The 23774-nt window shown below is 41.1% G+C and overlaps 1 protein-coding gene across 5 annotated transcripts in view; it reads right to left on the reverse strand.

Moving 5' to 3' along the window:
- Window positions 1–440: 440 nt before the first annotated feature.
- Window positions 441–23774, reverse strand: part of RCAN2 (regulator of calcineurin 2) — a 259876-nt gene continuing 236542 nt past the window's right edge. For 3 of the 5 annotated variants that reach the window (XM_054698847.1, XM_054698850.1, XM_054698848.1), the window contains exons 3-5: window positions 23243–23416; window positions 19811–19982; window positions 444–2992 (exon numbers count right to left, since the gene is read on the reverse strand). In XM_054698847.1, coding sequence (XP_054554822.1) covers window positions 2832–2992; window positions 19811–19982; window positions 23243–23416 — 507 coding nt within the window. In that variant the 3' untranslated portion in view covers window positions 444–2831. Of the gene's footprint in view, window positions 2993–19810; window positions 19983–23242; window positions 23417–23774 lie in introns of all 5 variants that reach the window. The other 2 variants (XM_054698849.1, XM_037519833.2) reach the window with 1 other exon arrangement.

Raw genomic sequence — 23774 nt, forward strand, 5'->3', positions numbered from 1 at the left:
TTGAATTATATCATTCTTAATTTTACTGAAATACAATATATTGATCTTATTTCATGACAATATTTTTGGTACTCCGTGTAATAATTTTTCGGTCTATCTCAGGTATCACATTGTGTTTTAAACTAAAGAATAGTGTTGGGGAGATGTTACAAGAGGGCCCCGCGCACTTGGAATGAGTTCAGTATCGAGGTGGTTGAAGCTTGGCAGACAAAGCAGGGCAGGGCACTCTCCCAGTTCCCTCCAGGCCTTGCTCTAATTCCCAAGCTTCTGAAATGCCAGACTCTCCCTCTGCTCACTCCAGGAAGAGTCCCCACGGATTAATCCCATCCAAGGGTAACTTCTTAGAGGCTGTAGGCCAAAATTCACTCCTTCAGAACTCCCCCCACAAAAAATACCCGACTCAGGCAGACCACACAGAAATTACACCACATGGACAAAGCGTCATTCACCAGGTATATTTGAAGTCTAAGCTCTTTGAGCTATACACGTGCACAAATGATTCAATTGGTGGAAATCTCCCCCTTCCCCTCCACTTTTAAACTTTTCAAACTTAAAATAGTGCTAAAGAGGTTTGCATAATGTGCGTCATGGAAATGCTGAGGCGATTCTGACTTTCACAGTGCTAGGAGGCTCCCCTTCAGAAGAGCTTCCCACTTTTTACCCGTTTGCTGGGAAAAGCTCCGCTTCAGACCCTCCCCAGACCCAACCTAATGGAAGAATTACCTGATCTGAGACAGGCATTGCCACTTGGTCATACATTTCACTAAGACTAACCATTGAGGTCATTCACTGAGATTTCATTTTAGGATTACACACAATGGTCATTTCAACTCTAAATTTGGTTGGAAATAGCCGATGCCTCTGTTTTAAAACATTTAACAATCATTTCCAAACATTTTCTCTCACTCCCATTTCTTTAGAATCTGCATTTTGAAAATTCCGGATAGGTTAAAAAGCCAGATGAGTCGCAGAAGACTGAGAGAATTCAGCACAAAATGGCTGACGGCGGGCAGTTCATGCCTCTCAACAGCTGAAGAGAGTGTTTCTTCCACTAGAGGGCAGGGTTTCTCCACTGTGATGGTTAGTCTATCATTTCTCAAAATCCAAGATCCAGAAACCTCCACAGCAAAGGAAATTCAAAGCATTTGCTTATTATACACTCCTCAGATTTTATTTTTAAAAGGAGCCTTCGTGTTTTTTTAATGGAAACTCAGGATTTAACAAGCAATGCTGTCCTCAGTTTCGCCTGTACTGTATCCAGTACTATATTGCTATATTCACAGTAGAACGGACTTTAATTTCTGAGTGATCAGTCTATGTTTTAAGTTTCTGATGAAACTAACATACACCTTAATCAAAACCCACAACAATCCTTCCATCACTTGACTGTATTACTATTCTTGTGTGTTTTCTGAGGCTTGGGTAACAAAGGTATTTCCCCACTCCATCATAATTGGCATTTGCATCTAAAATAATTCATTAATGTACAGGAGTAGATGAGGCCTGGCACATACAGCAGAAGGTAATGGTTCTATAAGTGTATCTTTTGTAATGCACTTTGGGCTAGAGAAATAGAAAAATCACATGTAATGAAAACAAATCATTTTTTGAGCAATATAGGCATTGCATGAGTAGGCTCGGCATATATTTATATATCATCCTTTCATTTTAATATGTTCAGCACTGCTACATTCTGGAGATTTAACGTCACCAAATTGTCTACAACTGACACTTGTATCTTCACTTTATTTAAAAACAAGTGGTCTTGATAGCAAAGATGTTGGCTAATCATTTATCTATTGGCATGAGAAGTCTGCGCCCTTTCAAAATACAGCATTATCCATAAGAGTGTAGTATTATCAGATTATCTGTATTAGTATATGAATGCATTCATAAGCAATGCACATATTATGTTTTTAAGCAGCTAATGGCTGAACAATCACTAAATAAAAAACATCCAGATTTTAAAAGCACAGCTGAAACGTTTGTACAAATATACAAAGAGAAAAAACAATCGTTCAGACACCATGAAACTTTTGTAATAAATAGGTTTGTCTGAAATCGGTCTCTATCACCCTGGACAAGCCTCCCCAACGAGGCTGGGAAAATTCTATATGAAGGTGGTCAAAATCTACTGAGGAATATCTTTGGGGCGAAGCTCAGTTTTGCCTCCAGGAATTTCAACAGAGCTATGAAGTACTGACTCAAAATAGTGAATATACCCAGACTAGTTTAGCTGGATGATGCTGATCATTTTCCTAATCTAGACCGGACATGGCTGGATGCTGACAATTGGTGAGTTATAGTATATCCTCAAATCATGAAAATAAATGCTGGTGATCATGCATGTCCTGGGAATGTCGGGATGCAGAGGACTGAGTGAGACCAGATAGGGGTATCTCATGCAGTCAAAGTCAAGTTTACTTATGGTCCTACTTAAGTGGCCAGGAAAAACAAAGCACACACGTCAGGACTGGGACTGAAACAGCTCACAAACAACACAGGTGCTATTTGTTACTGATGTCTCTGGCTTGGATCAACATGAGAGAATGAAGATAGGCTGTGCTGATTGTTTAATAAGAAAATACTACTTTTTTCCTAGAACCTTCTAAATAATGGATTATATTTGATGGGTATGATATGATCAGGAAACATACCACTTTTTCCTAGCCCTTTTGTCCAAGAGGCTTGATTACAAGGAAGGAATCTCAAACAACCAAACACCCAGGGATTTAAAGGCAATTATTTGTTTTTCTGACAAACAACAGGGCGGGGCGGGGGAAGCATGATAAAGAAGAGACAGATATTATCGTTGAGGTGGAGCGGTGAGCTCAGTTGGACACGGAGGGTGGCAGGCCAGGACGTCGGGTCTGGATGATTTTTGGCTTTGGGGACGTCTTTGGATCCTCTTCTTCCTCTATGTCACTGTCACACACGTGTACCACAACACTTGGGGTGGACTCAGTCCCTGCATGGAGCTCATACTTCTCTCCTGAAAAACAAGAGCAATGGGGGATGAGAGAGGGAGAGGGTTTATGAATAGAATCTTTACTGAGGCTTGCTTGGGAAATGAGAACATTTTACAGAAGAACATTTCACAGTATCTCAGGAAACCTGGGATCCTTTCCAGGGACACTATGGGGCAGTGGAAAACGGGATGAGCTTGACCTCTCATTGTATCCCAGTTCGACCACCTTTTAACTGTACAGCACTGAACAGGCCACTTCACCTCTCTCAGCTTCAGCAACCTCAACTCTGAGCTTCAAAATGGTAATGCTTGCACTCCATAGGATTGTGGTGAGGACTGGCACTTTTCAGTTTCTCTTTATTTCCCAGCACTACCACTAATTGGTGAGTACGCTTCAACCAATTACTTCACTTCTTCATCTTTTGGATAAGGCAGTCTCTTTGTTCTCTTCCAGCTATGTAACTCTTATAGCAGGACATGCTCCAGAATGGAATAAAGGGGGGTCATTGCTTATCTGGGATTTGCAGTGGTTACTGGGCAACTGGTTAGATGACTGTCAAGGTCCCTCTGGTCCCAGGAATCTGTCATTCTTGATCAGTTCATCATACTGTCAAATTATTACTAGCCAAAGAACTGCCTGTCTGTTTCACTTCAGGAAGAATTTATTGAGCATCTCTCACAGACTGGCCCATTGCTAGTCATACAGGCTACACAGCACAATTAAAAAAAAAAAAAACATATCTGTGCTTTTCACAAGAGCACAGCCAATGGCAACATGTGGAAAAGGAAGTGTCACAATACACCATGTAAGCGGCATATATGTCAAGGTGTCATACGTTAATGTATTTCAAGGACTATGGTACCATACTGTGATAGCAATTAACTATGAAAGCTTCTCAGTGGAGGTGACAGTTGACCTGAGTCTAAAAGACAGTGGAAGACCTCCAAGAGATAGGCAGGAGGAGGCCCATTCTCTATCTGCATGCTTGTAATTTCTCAACTATTGACATACTTATCTTAATCTTCACCCAACATCCCCCATCCCTTACTTTCCATCCCTCATGAATCAACAGAAAATCTAAACACAATGTTTCCTAGACAATGGCTCTCCAGGTCTCATTGGATCAAGTCCTTAGAGGAACATAGAAATCCCTGTGTAATTGCTCACTGATCTTCACATTACCACCACTAACTCCTTATCTGCTTTGGTCAAATTTTGGTTTACTTGTTGGACCCCAAGCATGAGAGTTACATTTTTATACTCACAAAACCAGCTGTGATTATTTGGCACAGTCTCGCCTTGTTCTAAGAGTTCCCTAAAACCTGTCCTCTTTTAGGATCAAAGCCAGACACTACTCAGCCCAGGAATCCTGCCTATCATCCTCAGTCTGGAGAAGAATGTGCCCCTTCTGGGTGATTACAAGTGTTGTCAGTCCTAATGCTGCAGTACTATTTGTGAACTACTGTTCACAGCTGGTAAGTAACATAGGTTAAAAAAAAAAAAAAAACTCTTGCAAGGTACAGTTTTAATTTCTGGGTACTGATGTTGGTAATGAGGAGCATAGATGATGCAGTAGGTACCAATGCTCTTCTAAGTGATGCTGGGAAGGGGGTAAACATTCAGGGTCATCCAGTGTTACAGGATGAATGGTCTTCCCCAAAGGATGTTGAGGTCTTTGTATCCTATATTGGTGAAAGTGACCTCACTTAAAAAAGTAGGATCTTTGCAAATGATTAAGTTAAAATGAGTTATTAGGGTGGAGCCTACTTCAAAATGGCCAGCATCTTTACAAAAAGGGGAAATTAGCACACTGGCACTCTCACACCATATGGCACTCTCAAGCCATATAAAGATTGGAGTTACTCTTTCCTAGACAAGGAATCTAGGAAAGAGACCTGGAATAGATCCTTTTCCAGTACCCTCAGAGAGAGGAAGGCTTTAAACCTGTAGAATTTGAGTATATTTCAGAACAGCCAATACATTTTTTGGTTGATCGCAGAGTCTGTAGTGTTTTTTATACAAATACAAACTATCAGACTAATACAGGCATAGCACCCCAAGAAGGTTCTCTTCCTGGTTAGAGTCAGAGAAGCCCTTATCAGGCACTCTCAATATCCTGGTGTGGAGAGCACAGTCTTTCCTGCATGGCAGCAGTGAATACTTCACAGAATAGTCAGCATTTCCCTGATATTGGTAGTGAAGAGGGATGGAGCTGGCCAGACTCAAAGAATTATGGTTCATGAAGATGATAATTTCAAGGCTAGATTTGGTGAAATTATAAGGAGGATTGTGTCAACAGATATGAAATCTCTGACATAAGCTGATGTGAAGCAGTTGATTCAGGAGATGCCAGTGACAAAGAAAGGTGACATGGAGCAGAATCAGGAAGGAGACATGTGCTGAGTGACACTATGGTCTGCTTGCACACACACACACACACACACACCCATCCCCAGGGCAGAAACTGATAGAGCTAACCGATCATGCCACAATCCATTCCCAAATTACTACATATATATTCTGGTAGTTGTAGACACTGATGTTCATTTAGCTGTGAGTCCTATTCTCCTGAAAGGATTTTAATCAAAGTCTCAAGGTAGCAGAGCCACTTCAGATATAGCCACGGAGAGGAGTCTGCATCAAACCAGTTTAATATGAGTGTCACATGTAAGTCAGGCTGGCAGGCCCTGTAGATAGTATCTTGGGGCAGTGGTTCTTGAACACCTTACAGTTCACTGGGTGCTTGTTAAAAACAGCATTTACCACTATTAGGGTGCAGTAATATGTGCCTTGGCACCTAGCACTGTCAGATGCTTTTTTGGTGTTTCAGGTCTGTGGCCACTGTGGGCTTTGCGTGCCAGGCAGGAGGCTGTGGCCTATGTGGGGACATCCGCTCACGTAGAAGGTGCCCTCCCTTCCTCCAGTTTGCATGATAACTTTTTCACAGGAAATGGGGAGAGTACAGGTAGAGGAGCATGCAGGGAGGGATGCTGGCCAAGTGCAGAGGAGAAACCCAGATCAGCTCTGTGGCCACTCCCAGCCCGCAGCAACTGCTGAGCTTCGGCTGAGTTCTCATCCTTGCTGCTGGGTGAAAAGCAAGTCCCTTAAAATTTCACAGCAAACAAGACTGACTTCATTGTATCCAGGGCTTTGAAAATCTCTTTCCCCCGAGAATGCTTTGTAATTCTGCATGAGACACACCCTCAAACAAGAGACTGAGAAAGCAACCAATGCGGTGGCTCTGGTTATGTAGGTAGGATTTCTTTCAAGTTCGCACACTAGGAGAAGCAGCACCTTTTGAAGAAACAACAATGGCCAGAGCCTCCCTGGTGGTGCAAGGGGTTAAGACACAGCACTATGAAGCTATCTGCAGCTACTGGAGCACGAGTTCGATCCCCGGCCAGGGAGGTGACCCACATGGCGCAGCAGACCTCTCCTGACTCGCCCACTGCTCCCCTCAGCAGTGTAGTTCAGTCAGTCTGCCTGTTCTGCTCCCCACTCTGTCTCTGGTAAATCCTCTCACCCCACCCCCAAACCTCTGGTTTGTACCCAGTTCTCATATGTATAAATAAATAAACCTTAAAAAAAAAAAAAAAAGAAACAGCAATGGCCTGTTCATGGCTCTGCTGGTTGTGATGCTGGGATGAGACGGCCAGCAGGCTCTCTGATGCCAGATACCAGGTAGCATCTGCCGTGGGAGGGTGACCAGAAGATTGTGGGATCTGGGTGCAGTGGTGGTGATTTGATGGCAGGAGACTCAGGGGGCTGATCAGATGTCTTGTTCCTTCCTTCATCTGCTGGCAAGAAGCTTTTTATTTTACTTCATTTTATTTTAAATTTATTCATTAATTTTCTTATATCTTTGTTTATTTTTGGACAGTATCTGATTTCTCCCCTCAGGTGTGGAATCTGTAGCTGCCTCACCATGACAGCACCCTGATCCATCACCACAATCCCTATGTTCTTCTCTCCCCTGTTTTGACCCCTTTTTCTCCCCTAGTGCACTGGCAAGAAGCTTCTTAAAAAATTGCAAAGGGCCTCCCTGGTGGTGCAAGGGGTTAGGCACAGCACAGTGAAGCACAGCACAGTGAAGCTATCCTCAGCAGCTGCTCCCCTCAGCGGTATATTTCAGTAGATCTGCCTGTTCCACTCCCCACTCTGTCTCTGGTGAATCCTCTCACCCTCTGCAACTCTGGCCTGTAGCCCAGTTCTTGTATGCATAAATAAATAAATCTTTTTTAAAAATTGCAAAATACACACACACAGACACACACACGCACACTTAAACTGTTTGCTTGCCCTGGTTTGTAGAAAAACATTCCCCTGAAGTCTTCTCTAGTTGCATTGTGGTAACCCATTCCAAAGCGGATGCTTTTCTCTCATACTGGGTGTGGGGGGCACATTAAGGATGTGGGGGGGAAGGTGCTCCTTGCAGGGCAACATTCATGTGGCGTTAATAAAGCCAGATTGGTTGGTAGTAGAGCTATTTTATTACTGTGATCCCATTAACTCTGACATTTCACTGTTCTATTTCTGGAAATGTTCTTACTATCAAAAACCAGTAAAGCTTAACAGCTGCTGAGAGTCCACAAAATAAAAAGAAATAACTTTTGTCTTGCTGGATGGAATTCTTTTTTGGGCCTCTCTTTCCCTTAGGGCTTCAGCTAATTCCTCCACCACAAGGGGTGACGTCAATGCTGTCACCCAGCACGGGGCCCCACTGAGCTCGGTCGACAAGGTGCCCCAGGGGCTTGTCCACCTGGTATGGAACAGGTCCTGTCACAGTGCAGGGACAATGGCCAGGTGACCAGCATTTCTGTGAAAGGACAAGCAGAGTTCACCCACCACATGCTCATTCTCTAGTCTGTTTTCAAACCGTCCTCTATACTGTGAGCAGAAAGGAGCCTAGAACCGAAAGCTTTCAGAAAATGCATGGATATGGGTTTTCCATCTCCCCCCATGAAACAGATTCCCAGTCAAACAAGTGCAACATCCTCTAGGACATGGTCAAAAGTTAAATCTGAGCTTCTGGAATGGCCAGCGGCTTCCAAATGTTCATAATAGATGCCTGAGGTCTATCTTCTTTTCTAAGTAGATGGAGACAGGCTGGTGATTCCTGCAAGTCTGGAGAAGCAGAGCCATGGGCAGATGCTTCTTGTTCTCAGGAAGGAGGAGGTCAAGTCCCTCTGCACACCAGGGCCCCAGGGATGCGGTAACATGGCTCTGGCACAATCTCAGAAAAGTATGTTGGTGATGCTGGTTCAGCGCCATGGCAATTCTTCATCACGTCATTTTCAACATATGGGCCATGGATAAGTTGGCCCCTCCTTGAACTATCTCTAAAATAATCAGTGTGAGTATGTCTGGTTTGTAAAAGTCAGCATAATGCAGACGTGTTAAGGGTGGGAGAATGATCCAGAGCTATATTTAAGTATGTTAAAGCTGAGTTGAGACTGTTCAGATTTCTAGCAAGAAACTTTTGTGATGGAGGGAAAGAGAAATCCTCCAAAAGCTTCCCTACCTCCTGGGACAAGAGCTTATTTGAGTTCTGCCAAGGAAGAGAGAAGAACCCTGCACTAGGAGCTTTCAGGATACAGCAAAGTGTAGACAGGCACAGGCTCCGATTTGCTTTTCCCTCAGCGTCTACCGCGGTGCTTCTCTGGAACAGCGTGAACGCCCAGTTCCCGTCACCTAGAGGAACTACCTGAGATTAGGCATCCTGACATCTCTATATAACTCACGTCTCTGAAGTAGAGTTATTTATTTTCCCTGTCAATCTATGTTTCCTTCCCAACTATCACTTCCATCATTCTTTCAGCCTTTGAGGTACAAATTCTTAGAATCGGTCTGTCATCCTTAAATCTTCTCTGTCTTTCATCTCTGGAAGTTAATCAGTCACTGAGCATTGTTGAATGTTGTTTCGAAACATTTCCCTACCTGCTCACCCCCCCCCCCCCCGGCTTGTGGTGACCCTGTCTGCGGTTCGCTTCCTCCTACGCACAGCGCTCTTAGCTGGCTTCCTCACCACAGATCTCCCTGCCAGAAGAAGCTTCCTTAAAAAAAAAAATATCTGCAGACTTCACTTTATCACATACTAGCGGTGTGACACTGGGGTCCTATAGGATTTCTAAGTCTCAGTTTTCCTCACCACTAAATGGGAATCACCACAGTGGCCTTGGATACTAGGAAATACATATGGTCACATACTTGATGAAGCCCTCCCGAGATGCATGATATGATTATTTAAAGTGTTATTATTTTTATCATTTCTGGTTTTTGATGTGATGAACTAATTCACTCACTCCAGAGAAAAGTTAAAGGGCTAAGCAGCTGAATAATTGAGAGGAGCTTTTACTCACTGGAGGCACTGCAGTAAACAGGAATAAGGGGTGATGATGACCTGCTGAGTCCCAGGGTTCAGATCAACATTGGGTGTCATGGTACCATCCTCAAAATGCATTCATCCTTCCCCTAACCAAAAATTCCTTTCTTCTGGCCTCCTCCACCCACTGGTAACTTTCTCTCCTTTTCCTTTTCTCTTTTGACCCATTTCCATACCTCTATTCCTTCAAGAGAAAAAATCTTAGGTTGTTTTTGAATGAGATCTCTGAGTTCTTTTGCTGAGATAGCGTGAACCACTTATTATAATTATATTACTTTTTGTGTCATTAATTAGTTATTTCATCTGGTGATGTTTTAGTGATTCTGAATCACTAAAGTTAGAACTTTAGCTTCTTTTGGGATAGCTATAGCTTGCAGTGTATGTAAGTGCTCAATAAATACATTATTGTTTTATAAAAGGCATCATCTTGACTTGACTGTGTATGATCAGCACATACCAGACATGAATGTTTCTCCCATGGTTTGTGTAAATTTTAGCTTTTCAATTAAGCTGAAAACTATTTAAGAACAGCTATTTACCCTATTTTCAGTGAGCTATCAGTAGTAGGACATAGGAGATGCCGTAGACACTTGTTAACTGCCTTTAAAAAATATTTACTGGGGACTCACTAAATGCAAAACAGCACAAATCTTTGCATAATTTATATATTTAATCATAATACTCTGTAAGGTGGACTTCAAAATGTCTAGTTTAGATAGGAGGAAGCTGGGATCACACAGGTAGTATATGGCTAGGCCAAGTTCAGTCTCAACCTGTCTAATTTCAAAGACTATGCTCCCAGTCACTCCCCAGTCCTACCTCATCTCTCACCACCCCCGTGGCTCCATATTGTCCAAGATACTTCACTGGAAGGAAGCCTACTTTTAACTTTTTTTGTATGTAGTACATTTTCATGGCAACATACTTTTAGTGATTATTTGTTCTCTAGCTAAAGATAGACTATTTCTCTTGCATCTTTGCTTCTTTTTGTTTTGGCCAATTGCTAGTTATTTTAGATATGGTCTCCTTCACAATGATTCTTCTCAAAAGACAAGCAAATAATAAAAAGAGGAATATACATTATAAACAGAGTTCATTGATATCTCTGTGGCAGCTTTGAACTTTGGGAAGCAGTCCTCTATGTTTCCTTCTTGCTTTAACTTTATTGGTTCTCATATTAAAGATGAATTCTCAATAGGAAAATTGTGTTTTGCAAAGATGATTGTGTTTTGCAAAGATGGTTGTAATACTCGTCCAACATTACTCTCCTACAACTTTGCCTCTCTTTCTCCATCAAGGCCTGTTCCCACTGTGTTCCCTCTCCTCACATCTGAGCAGGCCTTGAGACCTGCCTTGACCAGAGTGCTGCTCCTTAGTTCACGAAAATGCACTTCCAACTTGCTCCACCAGGGTGTTCACTCTTGAAAGGAGCTCTCCTCCATGTTGTAAGGAAGTCCAAGCAGCCCATGGAGAGGCTCACATACAGAGGACCTAGGGCCTGGACCCACAGCCTAAAAGACCTCTTAGTCAACAGCCACAGCAACTTGCCAGTCATGTGTGAACCATCATGAGTATTGTTCCAGACCTAGCTGAGTTGTCCTGGTAACATGGCACAGAGCAGAAATGAGCTGTCCCTCTAAGCCCCGTTAAAGAGCAGATCTGTAGGTAGAAGAAATGATTGCTATTGTCTTAAGCCTAACATTTTGGGGTAGTTTGTTATGCAGCAAAGGGTAAGAGTATATTCATTTTGTTATAGATCATGTACATTTTGTTCAAAGCAAGCCAAGCCACTACGGTTGAATTGAAATTAATTGCTGTTTGCTTCTTTCGCCTATGCTTCAAATGTTGTTACGGTAGAGTGGACACGTCACCAGTGCTAGAGGTTCCTTCTATGTCTGGAAACTCCATTAGCATAGCACTCCAGCTCCCCTCTTAGTTTCCTCAGTTGAAAAGTAACACCTGCCGGATAGATAACTTTGGGGAAAGAACCAGAAGTGCCCAGCTCACTCCTACCTTTCCCTTTGATTCATCCCTGTCTGTGAAGGGCCTTGTTCTGCTCTGCTCCTGGCCATGGTCTAAACCCAGTAGAAAAGACCTGCCCTCCTTGGGGCAGTCTGACATTTCGCATCACTGTGGCTATGTGAGTAAAATTGCCTGGTTCCTGATGTCAGAATTAGGGAGCCCTGGCTATTGCGCAACTCAGTCACGTATTCTCAGCTTTAGCCTTTCATCAGAACAGACTTGGCATTAGTGGTTTCATGTCTTTCTTCTTGTCTAACCCTCAGGTAGTTCTAAGCTAATGAGAGAAAAAGCAGGAATCAGCTATGAAATGACTGAATTTGAAGAATGAGTAATGGCTGAAGGCGAGTGCTAAGACCATTTCCTACAGGACCCTTGAACATAGAACCTCTGGGTGGTGTACCAGAGCTAAGCTTTGGATTAAGAAGAATGAAAATTCCAGAATTAAAATCATGTTGGGCTTGATCATATTTGAGAGGCACTGCAAGCACTCACCTCAAATATTTTTATTGTGAATGTGTTTTTTTTAAAATAAGAGTAAGTAGGGAACCTCATCTTGAACAATAAATAATTAAAATGGAATTTCTAGGTGTGTCAGTTTTTACTGAATATGCTGCCTGCTGGTGAGACTGAAAAAGAGTTGGGGATGAAAAGCGTTCACATTTAGATTTCCTTTCAAGTGTTAGGTTGAGGACTTGATCAAATTTGGCAAGAAGACCCACAGGCTGTAGAGTCCCTGCTTACTGATTCCTTGTTAACTGTAGAGTGGGAGGTGCGGGCACTGAGCCGCTCCCTGACCACTGGAAGAGGTGGGAGGACAGAGGGAAATGCTGGGAGCAGGGCAGTGTGAGGCGTGAGGGCAGGGGTGAGGTGCAACTTACACTGCCATCCTCTACCCAGGCATAGGCAGTTTTTTTGAGCTTCTATGTCTTTAAACCTCTCTGAGTCCTGGCAGGGATAATGCTGGTTTGACTTTGGGTCCAAAGGACTAAGTCACAATGAAAAACATGAGGAAGTTTCCAAAAGTTGCACTATTTTTTTCACTCAGTTATACTATTGAAGAGTATTTCAAAGTATCTACTCACAAATTTGTCACCCCTTATTTTCTTTCCTTCCACAGGGAAGCAAAAATTGTGTGTGTGTGTGTGTGTGTGTCCTGGGAGGGGGTGAGGGCAGTGGATGACACTTCTCTCTCCCATCTACCCCTCTTCCCCTCTTCTGTCTGTTCCCACACTGGTCCTCTGGTCCCACAGGAGCAGCCCTTGCTTCTATGTCCATGACAATTGTGTCCATGTCACATTTGAGAATTACTTGATACAGCAAAAGTGCGATCAGTGTACTTCTTAAGCAAGGGTGCTACACTACACTCCTAGTGGTGGCTGAAAGATGGGGATTTATTTTGTTTTGTTTTTGGTTGTCATAGGAACTGGGTTGGGTGTGGATACTGACATTTAGTAGGTGAGGCCCAGAGACACGAACAGTACTGCGACATGGAGGGCTGTCAATTCCAAAATATCATTGCTTCCATTGTGTGAAACACCGAGCCTGGAACTTAACATGGGCACTCACATTTTAATTAAGATTTGGCTTGGAAATAAAAATAATAATAAATAGGTAACATACTCTGAACATTTATTAAGTTCACGTTTGAGCATATAAATGTATGTGGGGAATCTCATTTGGGGTTTGCAACAATCCAATTTTACTACTGAAGATGAGGCAGAGGAAGGTGAAATAAGTTGCTCAAGATCACGCAGCTAAATAAAAGGTAGAGCCTGGATTCAAACTCACATCCTGAGTTTTAACCATCCTAAAGCAAAAGAAACACCTCTCTACATGTTGGAGTTTCATTTATAGTTACCAAAAAAAGGGGGTAACTATTTCAGAATAGAGGGATATATTAGAAATTTTAAAAAAAATCACAGCTACTTGGTAGCTGCCTATTCACAAGAATAATCTGAAAATGGAGAAATAATTTGTTTTCTAAGTTGAAGTGGGAAGAGGGAATCAGGATTAAAAGAATTATTCCAGGGAGGAAAATCCTCTGCAAATATTTTTTCTCTTGTATTCTTTGTGTTTCTATGAACTCATATTAAATTTTGATCAATCTGGGAGAAAAATGTTGTGGGTAGACTGGAGGGCAGGAACAATCACTGAATAGCAACTTTGTCCTTTTTCCTTTGTGCAGTAGCTGCTTCCGTCAAAGAATATTCTGTTGGTCCTGGTGACAAAGAGCATAAAGCAAAGCACAGACCAGCCCAAGTATTTCACTGGCAGTTCAGAGAACAAGTCCATGTAAATATCAAGCACCACCCACGAGGACCTGCACGTCACCTTTTGACGGGTAGACACTATTCTGAGTGCTTTTCATGCTTTAATCGACGTGATGGAGGGAACATCGCCGAGGATGCCCCACTAAATGATGCTGCTCAGAGCAGAATAATCATAACCCCACCAGGGATCTGGCTGTTACTACGTGCTAGGTGCTGTATTCAATGCCTTGTGTATATTAATGATTCCATCTTCATGATGATCTTGCAGGCAGTCAGATAATCACCATTTTTTTAAAAAAGAGGTGTAGTGGGGTGAAGAAAACTGCTCAGGGTCAGCACAAACAGGTAGATCCAGGATGCCAATTGAGTACCAAAGCAGGGTCACCACGGAGCCTCTGGGACTTAGGAAGAAGGCTCGGAGTCGGGGGAGAAAAAACAGCAGGGCCCCACCAGGCTGCTCTGCCTCAGGGTGCTAGGATGAGCTCCTGTTGGAGAAGATTATCCATCTGAGTGACTCTGGTTCATTCTCCTCATGACCCATCCATCCTCAGTCCTGACCCACATCAGATCAGAGGAGGAAAACAGAGGGGGTCTTTGTAAGTTGGAGGGGAGTAGGAGAGGAAGAGAGGGCCAGGGAGAGAGAAAGTGAGAGAGAGAGAGAGAGAGAGAGAGAGAGAGAGAGAGAGAGAGAGAGAGAGAGAAAGAATTCTTTTGTAGTTTTTTTTTTTAAAAATAAGAGTAGCTTTATTTCAATACAAGAAAGTTTGCTTGTGTTCTGGGAGTTTCCTCTAAGACTGGATTAGAGGACCATTTATCTTCATTACCTCCTGAGTCATTCAGGACCTAAAGGACTGAGTCACAGTGAAAAATATCAGAAAGTTTCCAAAAGTTGGAAATGTGAGTGTGTGTGTGTGTGTGTGTGTGTGTGTCCCCATAGCTGTGGGAAATCAGCAGGTAACTTAAGAACAATAAACAGTTAAATAGCATATTTGAATGTGGGTGGGGTTCGGGACTTTTGTAAACTTCCTGATGTTTTTCACTGGAACTCAATACTTCAGGTTTTAAATACCAATAATTACTCAGGAGGAAAAACGAAGAGATATAGATGGACTGTCTACCTCTAGCTCTGGCTCTGGCTCTGCCCCTGTTCCTCTATCTCTGTCTCATCTCCAACTGAATGGCTGAGGCCCTGAATTAGTGCTTGGGGCAAGAAGTAGAACCTTAGAAGGAAGGCAAAGGCAAGACAGTCTGAGGCAAACATGGAGAAGGGATGGGAAGATAAGACTAGGGGGACAGTGATGTAAAAAATATATAAAATTTAAAAATTTTAAAAAATAATAGGGGGAAGGGAAAAGGGCCTCTGTGAACCCTATGGGGTGGGGTCAGAAGGCAATGAGGGACAGAAGGAAGAAGAGCTGTGTGGAGGTGGCCTGGAGCTCTCCTCTTTGGGAACAGACCCTGCTGCTGTTTTACCTTTCCTGATAGAAGGATCCTGGCTAAGGAAATAGCTTACACACACACACACACACACACACACACACACACACACACACACATTTTGGTCATATGATCTATTCTTTTTTTTAGGATCTATTCTTCTATAGTGTGTATGTTTTACCTGTGAAATAAGAAAAGGAAATGTTTTATATTGCTGTTCAGTCATGACTGATGAGATTATGGAATATATAACCAAAAAAGCCCTTTTAATTTTTTTCTCCTGCCTTCAAAAGGCGACAGAAAATTGTGAGCATGTGTTCTATGATCCAGGAACACAAATCCACGTCTCTCAAGTGTGTGTGTGTGTGTGTGTGGGGGGTTGTTGCAGGAGGTGGGTGTGTGTGGGGGTGTGTGTGTGATATGAGGAAACCACACAGACTAGAACATCACAGACTGGCTGTCTTATTTGCTTTCCATATCTGTGATCAGAAAATGGCAATGTTGAACAAGAGCTGAGGCTTATGTAATAGTCATACCTCATGTACCACAAATAAAGGTGTTTATCTATATTTTAAAAATGGCATCTTCTGTACCTTTGAATCAATGAGCCTGGAATAGAAAATGTTTTTTCTTTACAAGTTACACACATTAATGAAATATATTTTCCATTTGGGGGAACAATGTATATACAGCAGCAAAAGAGCAAAATTGCTTTACTACGACATGTTTTGATGGAGAAGAATTTTGAAAAAATATCTAAATATAGCAAATGTAGGCAACTTGAAATTCGAGTACCATTTTAAGCCCTCCTCTGCAGTTAACTAAAATTGATCTCCCTAACAAAAGCTAAAAATAGCAGGAAGAAAAAAAGGACTAGACAATGACTTTTCATATCACTCCCTGCAGGCATTTCAGTGACAATGAACATGACCTTCCAGAACCATCTAGAGAGGAGGATAAAGGCTGGCATTTCACATCCCACCTCCGATTTACCACCCATCTCTATTTTGCCATTTTTGCTGATTGGCATAGCTCAAGCTGTTTTGCTGGGCTGGGTTTTTATTTGTCCTATTTTTGTTTCATGTCAGAAAAGAACACAGCACTACACCCTTTTTGGAGTCAGGAACAACAGACAGTATAAAATAAGCCAAAATAAATATTTGATTTATTCCTATCTTGTCAAAGCCCGTCTTAGTTTGTCTAGGTCACTGCTATATGATGGGTCTCTCTAAATTCACCACTGGGCTGATGTGAATATAGAAAGCCCCTGTCTCATAGAGACATTCGCTGTCTTTTCAATAGAGCAGAGGAAGGCGGATAATTTTATTTTATATTATATTTTTTGCATAGAAGAACTGGGGTGTAGGCCAGAGGTACGGGGGTGAGAGGATTCACCAGAGAAAGAGTGGGGAGCACAACAGATGGATTTACTGAAATACACTGCTGAGGGGAGCAGCGGGTGAGTGAAACAGGAGAGGTCTGCTGTGTCATATGTGGGTCAGCTCCCTAGCCAGGGATGGAACTCAGGCCACAGTGGTGATAGCGCTGAGACTTAACCCCTAGGCCACTAGAGAAGCCCAGAGGAAGGCAGATTCTGACCCACACTTCCTACTGGACATTAGAGGAAAGAAATGAAATTCTGTTTTAGGGATGTCAATAAACAGAGGCACAAAACCTGGAGGAAAAAAGATATATAAGCTGTTTAAAACTTTCTTTTACAACTGCCTTGGGTTTCTTCTGGAGAAATTAACTTTTACCATTCAAAAGATTTGGCTGGTTTCTCAAAAATTTTATACCCCAGGGCAAAGTGTTGACTCAAGTAATCCTTTGTGCTTCTTGTCAGTGGCAGAGGTATATATTTTAACCCATCAGCTATGCAGCCTTGGGCATGTTACTCAACCATTCTGTGCCTAATATCTCACAGATGAATAGATGAGAATGGCAATGCCATTCTCACAGAATTGCTCTGAGCATTAGATGAGATGTAGTAAGGTGGCTTAAAACAATGCCTGACACAAAGAAAGCCCTTATAGAAGTTTTAGCCGTTGTTTCTATTTAATATTTCCCCCACAACCCCCCAATTTATCTATCTTACTTTCTGGATCAAAAATAAAATGTACCGTCATAGAGACATTGATTAAGAATACTTGAAATCATGCCTCTCATATTTGGCAGCATGTAGACTTGTTTTCACTATAACAAACAGAGCAGAGAAGTTTCTTGAGTGCTATGTGGCCCTGGTCTCATGTTGTAACATCCTGTGAAAGATTTCTAAGGATTTCAAAGAAAAACCACAGGTCTGCATTTAATTGTGCTTCCTTGGTAATTGCACTGTCCTCTTCCTGCTTGTTTTAAGAGTCTTCTAGACATTCTAGGGAGCACAAGTTGTCCCTTTCTGGAAGCAGGTCACTGGTATTCCCTTCTAAATGAACAGGGATGCTGTTCTGCCTCTGCATGTCTGAGGGTGGGAAGACCTATGTCCTCACCCTCCCATTTGTCCTGCATGAAAGAGTTCTCCTGCTTTTACCTTCTGTGGCCAGATAGGTATATTAAAGGTCCCACAAACTGCCTGGTTTGCTGAAGAGATCCTGACCTGAGCACCATCTTGCCCTGGATTCCTGTGCCATGGCATTCTTTCTTTAGACTTATTTTTCCTCAGCTTCTTTAGATTTCTGCATCTCTTCCCAGTCACTTGGCTTCACCAATTCTTCACTGTTTCACTGTTGGTCTCCTCTGAGGAGACTCCATTCCTCTTATCACTTGATTTCCCTTTTTTCTGTTTTCATTCTAATCTGTCTCTGTACTTCTGGAACTGAGGTACTCAACCTTTCACATGGAAGGAGTTATAATTTGTTATTGAAATGAGCCTGTCTAAGGATTAAAAATGAATTTTACTAAATCTTTTTTTTTTCCTAAATGGAAATGGTATTAGTCCTATCATTAGGAAAACATTAATTTAGTGCCGCGTGACTCGATCTGGCTAAAACTATAAGAAAGCAATAGTTTTTCAGTGAAGAACTTATCTCTAAGCAGCTAATAGCTCTGATCTATGTAGTCATTCATGCATACATTCACTCAATGTTAAGCATCTACCATGTACAAGGTAATATATTAGGTGCTGGTAAAACCAAAATAAAGAAATAATACACATCATCTCCTCAAAAAAGAAGGGAAAATATAAGTTGAACAAAAAAAATTGCTATAAGAAGAAATAAGCATTTATGCAAAATGCCATGAGGAGACTGAAGGGGCATCTCCTTGCTTTGGCACCTTGTTGAGAAGGAAGGCAGAGGTGGGTCCGGGGTGGATACCAGATGTGGCCCTGCTCCCTCATTGGGGCAGCTAAAGCAGCCACAAGACCCCTAGGCTTCTAATATAACCTTGATGATAGGTCAGCTCAATTGTTAGATATGAATCATTCATTTGTGTGGGGGTAAAGAAGTTCCAAGGACACAGGAAATGGACAAATGAATAAAAAAATAAAGGGCAAAAGCCTCACATTGTTGGCAAGGCATGAAGAGAAAGTTATCCCAGAAGATATATCCAAATTGTAGCTGATCCATGGTACACAATATCAGCCACCCTTAAAAAGGGAGCCTCTAGATATTTGCTTTTGCACATATAGCACACAGGCCTTCATTTGCATACTCACCAGATGCAGGTTTAAGCTTTCTGGAGGCTACCATGATGTTAGAAATAACTGTCAATTCATGGTTAGGATGATGATTTTGCCCATGTTGCAACAGGATAGGCCTGAAGTCCACCAAAGCAGTGGGACTCTTAGCAGAAGGTGTTGAGCCTGACCAAGTAGTGGTGTCAGAAGAGCCAGGGCTTGCTGTTTGGTTGTGCCACCAACCAGCTGGGTCACTGTGAGCAAGTTCATTCACCTCTCTATAGCTCTGTGATCTGACTGATGAAATGGGGATAGCAGTAGTTCTTATCTCTGTACTTATTGCATGGCAGGATACTTCAAAAATGATAGATAATGTATCTATTTGGTTAGGGGAAGTGAGGCTCATAGGTTAGCAGCACCATTAAAGCAAAAGGCATGCATTTTTAAAATGGTTGGTAAGTAAAACAACTCTAAAAAGAACCTCCTTTTCCCCTTTGCCTCTTTAAGCCCTAATATCCACCAATAGGAGAGTGAATGAATAAAGTGGATTGGTATTATTTTCTATTGGAATACTCTACTGCAGTGAAAATGAGTGAATCTGAGCTATATATATCAACATCACCACAAAGTGATCATAGATTTTTTCTAAAGTTAGATGCTACTGGAACAGCTTCCTGGGGGACTTTGAGGCTCCCCTTTGGCAGGTAGATTGTCTTGTAGCAGGAAGTTCCAGGTCACACCTGTGGCAACAGTAAAATGTGGTGGGGGTTGCACAGCACATAATCCCCAGGCCATCTAGTAAGCACATTTTGCCTGTTTCTTGGGTAAGAGAGAACTCCCCTAAGAATTAGGTTATCTCTTTGCAATCTTAAAATAGCTGCATTGCAATCCAGAAGTCATATGGACTGACACGAGTTTAGTGCTGGTTCCTAAATTACTTTCAAACAGATACAAAATCTGCATTCTCATTCATCATCCCTTTCATCGTTCACGTAGAGCAATAAATCCATTAGAAACACATGTTACCATGAAGCCAGGATTTCAAGGTTGTTAATCTTATCTGGCTTTTCTAGGTTGCTGACAAATGCTCATTTTTAAAAAGGGCCACTGAGCTTACCTGGTCCTAGTTTGGCCACGGCATAGAGGAGGTCATAGTTGAGGACAGGTGTTGCATCACTGATGGGCTGCCAGCCGACAGGAGGAGATGCAGGAGGTGAGATGAGAAACTGTTTGGCCGGCTGCGGTGGCGCCAAATGCAGTTTGTCTCCATCTGTCTCTGGAGTCTGAACCTTTCAAGCAATAGAAATGAAGATACATTATTCACTACAGTCTCAAATGTGCCACATTGGTACACTAAGTCACAGAGTCTTACTTCCACTTCAATGAACCAATGAACCAGGCTGTAATAATTACTACTTACTACACACAATGTACTCAGTTATATTATTTAATCAAAATTGGGTATCAACTTTGAGCATACACAAGAACTACTCAGAAAATTTACTAAAACACAGATTGCAGAGTCTCCTTCCTAAGGTTACAGAGTCAGTAGATTTGGGGTGGGAGCTGAGAATTTGCCTTTCTGACAATTTCCTAGGTGATGTGGGTGCTTTTACACCCCACACTGCCTCACATTCCTTCCTTTCTTTTTCCCTCCTTCCTTTCTTCTCACTCTCTTTCTCTGATATATAACATGAAATTAACCATTTAAAAGGAAAAATTCAGTGGCTTTTAGTACATTCCAAATGTTGTGCAATTATCCCTTTTACCTAGAACCAAAGCATTTTTGTCATTTCAAAATAGGTACCCATTTTTGATACACAACTGGGTACCCATTAAACAACTGTTACCATTTCTGCCTCTGGTCAGACCCTGGGAATTGCCAATCTGCTTTCAGTCTCCATGTATTTAACTATTCTGGAAATTTATACAAATGGGATTTATGTAAGTTTTTTTTGTTAATTTCTTTCACTTAGCATAATGTTTTTAAGGTTCCTTTATGTTGTAGCATATCAGTACTTCTTTCTTTTTTAGGGTTGCATAATATTCCAGTGATGAAGAGACCACAATTTGTTTATCTATTCAATCTTTGAAAGACATTCAGCTTGTTTCTATCTTTTGTCTATTTTGAGCACATTTATGAACATATGTGTACATGTACTTGTTTGAAACATATTTTTAATTCTTTTAGATGTATGTCTAGGAGTGGAAATGCTGGATCAGATGGTAACTCCATATATAACATTTTAAGGAATCTTAATAGATGAGGAAATTGAGGTTTGTACAAGTAACAAAAGTGAGTAGCACTGTGGGATTTGAACATGGGATTGAGGTCAAAGTCTAAGTCATGTTCCTTTTGAAGTTTTTATTTTATTTTATTGTGGTAAGAACACTTAACATAAGATCTACAATCTTAACATTTTTAAGTGAGAAATATATTATTGCTAAAAAGAGTGCCAGAAATGCACAATTTAGATTTTTAGATTTCTAAAAAGAGTGCCAGAAATGCACAATTGAGAAAAGGGAGTCTCTCCAAAAAATGATGATGGAGAAACTGAATCTCTACATGCAAAAGAATGAAATTGGATCCATACACAAAAAACTAACTCAAAAGACTTAAATGGAAGGGCTAAGAATGTGAATTCCCTAGGAGAAAACATAAGGGAAAAGCTTTATGACATTGGTATTGACAACTATTTCATGGACAGGACACCAAGAGCATAGGAAACAGAAATAAGTTGGACTACACCAAACTAAAGAGCACAGGGAAGGATATGATCAGCAGAGTGAAAAGACAACCTACAGGACAGGAGAAAGTATTTATATATATATATATTTATATTTATATATTTATAAATATATTATATTTATAAATATATTATATTTATAAATATATATATATACACACACACACAAACACTATATATCTGACATGGGACTAATATCCAAAATGATAATGAACTCCTATGACAAAATAGAAAAAAATTCTAATAACCTTATTAAAAAATGGACAAAGAACTTAAGTTTTTAAAGGGGCTAACTAGGAACATCAACAAACATTTCTACAAAGAAGACATACAAACAGCCAAAGCTATATGAAAACAAGGTGAACATTACTAATCATTGGAGAAATACAAATTAAAATACAAGGAGATATAACCTCATACATATCAGAATGGCTATTATCATAAAAATAAAACACAACAAGTGTTGACTAAGATGGGGAGAAACTGGAACCCTTGCATAATGTTGGTGGGAATGTATAATGGTCCAATTGCTATGGAAAACAATATGGAGGTTCTCCAGAAAATTAAAAACAACTCCTATATGATCTAGCTAATCCATTACTGAGTATTTATCCAAAGCAACTAAAATTAAGATATTAACAGATAGGAGCACTGCTATGATCATTACAGCAATATTCACAATAGCCAAAATGTGGAAACAACCTAAATGGCCATCAACGGATGAAGAGATGAAGAAAATGTGGTGTATATATAATGGAATATTATTCAGCCTTCAAGAGAAACAAAGTCTATGTTCTTTTTATGGTGCCATTTCTGCAGAGTCCAAATGTGGAAATAATGTTTACAGCCCAATGAAAGATGAATCAGGTATGTAATGATGAAGTGAGGATATTGATAGAACATTATTGATATGATCTTCTAATCCTGCAGACTTCATAAAAACCATGAGTAAGTACCCATTTCTTTTCAAAATAGCTAGAAATTATTTCTGGATGAAATAATACACAAAATAGATTTCCACAGATCTGTAACCTTGTATCATGAATATGAATTATTGACAAGGTATATAGTCTATGAAAACTATCAGATAATTTCAGATAAAGTTACAATTTAAATTTATAAGGATTGTTGGGAGTGGTTGTGGTTTGAGCAGTCTTGTTACAACTATTAGCTGACATACATAGTTCATTTAGCCAATGCTAGGCACTTTGACCCAAAATAACATTTAATCCCTATGACAACAGTATGTTATTATCCCCATTTCACAGATAAGGAAAGTAAAGCCCAGTGAGGGTATTTATCTTATCCAGGCTAGGTCTCAGTCTGTCAGTCCTCAGAGTCTGCTTCTACACTGCTCTGCTTTTCTACCTGGGAATCATGATATAGGTTTATTTCTCTATGAATAATTGTAGACTACAAACCAATAGGAAAGTAAAAAGGGCTACATTTATATTTTATTTATTTATTTGTTTTTAAAGATTTATTTATTTATTTATACAAGCACTGGGTATAGTCAGAAGCATGGGAGGATGAGAGAATTCACCAGAGCCAGAGTGGGGAACAGAACAGGCAGACTAAGTACACTGCTGAGGGAAGCAGCGGGCACGGCAGGAGAGCTCTGTCACGCCATGTGGGACCCTGGCCGGCAGACGGGGATCAAACTGGCGCTGCAGAGGCTGCAGGCAGCTTTGCAGCCCAGTGCTCAACCACTGCGCCACCAGGGGAGGCCCTATATTTACATTTTAAAAGGGCAAAAATTAATGTAGGGCAAAGGCATTAACTTTGGAAAAGAATTACCTTACCTGTGCGAAGTAGAGCTTTAATTTTTTCCCTCTGAACTGGGTTTCATGAAGCTCTATCCGGGCTCGAGCTGCAGATTTGGGATTGCTGAAGTTTATTCGCACACGTCTGAAACTCTTAAATAGCTGGAACGTCACACAGTCATCATAAGTCCGGAACAGCCCCTCAAACTTTTCCTGAGAAAAACAGAGAAAAATCCATTGGTCATGCACCTTCAATGATGTCAGATCTGATAAAACCAAAGAACTAAGTAAATAGGCTGTTCTTAACATAAATTTGAGCAGAACACTGTTAATGTAATTTTTTTTTTTCATTTGTTAGTCAGTTGCCAATTGCTGATAATGACTGTGGATTCAGCCAAACCCGGGCCCCAAAATCTGTAGAAGACCAGTAAGTGGACTTACAAATGCATGAAAGTCCTGAAAGTTATGCAAAACATTGTTTTTCTGCATAAATGTACTTTTTTTCCTGGGGAGAAGGATCATAACAAAAGAGTTCATCATCTCAAAAATATTAGCCCTATTTGGATAAAGC

This window comes from Talpa occidentalis, unplaced genomic scaffold (genome assembly GCF_014898055.3).
Source record: "Talpa occidentalis isolate TD23 unplaced genomic scaffold, MPIMG_talOcc4v2.1 talOcc4.2, whole genome shotgun sequence".
In the NCBI taxonomy this organism is placed as follows: Eukaryota; Metazoa; Chordata; class Mammalia; order Eulipotyphla; family Talpidae; genus Talpa; species Talpa occidentalis.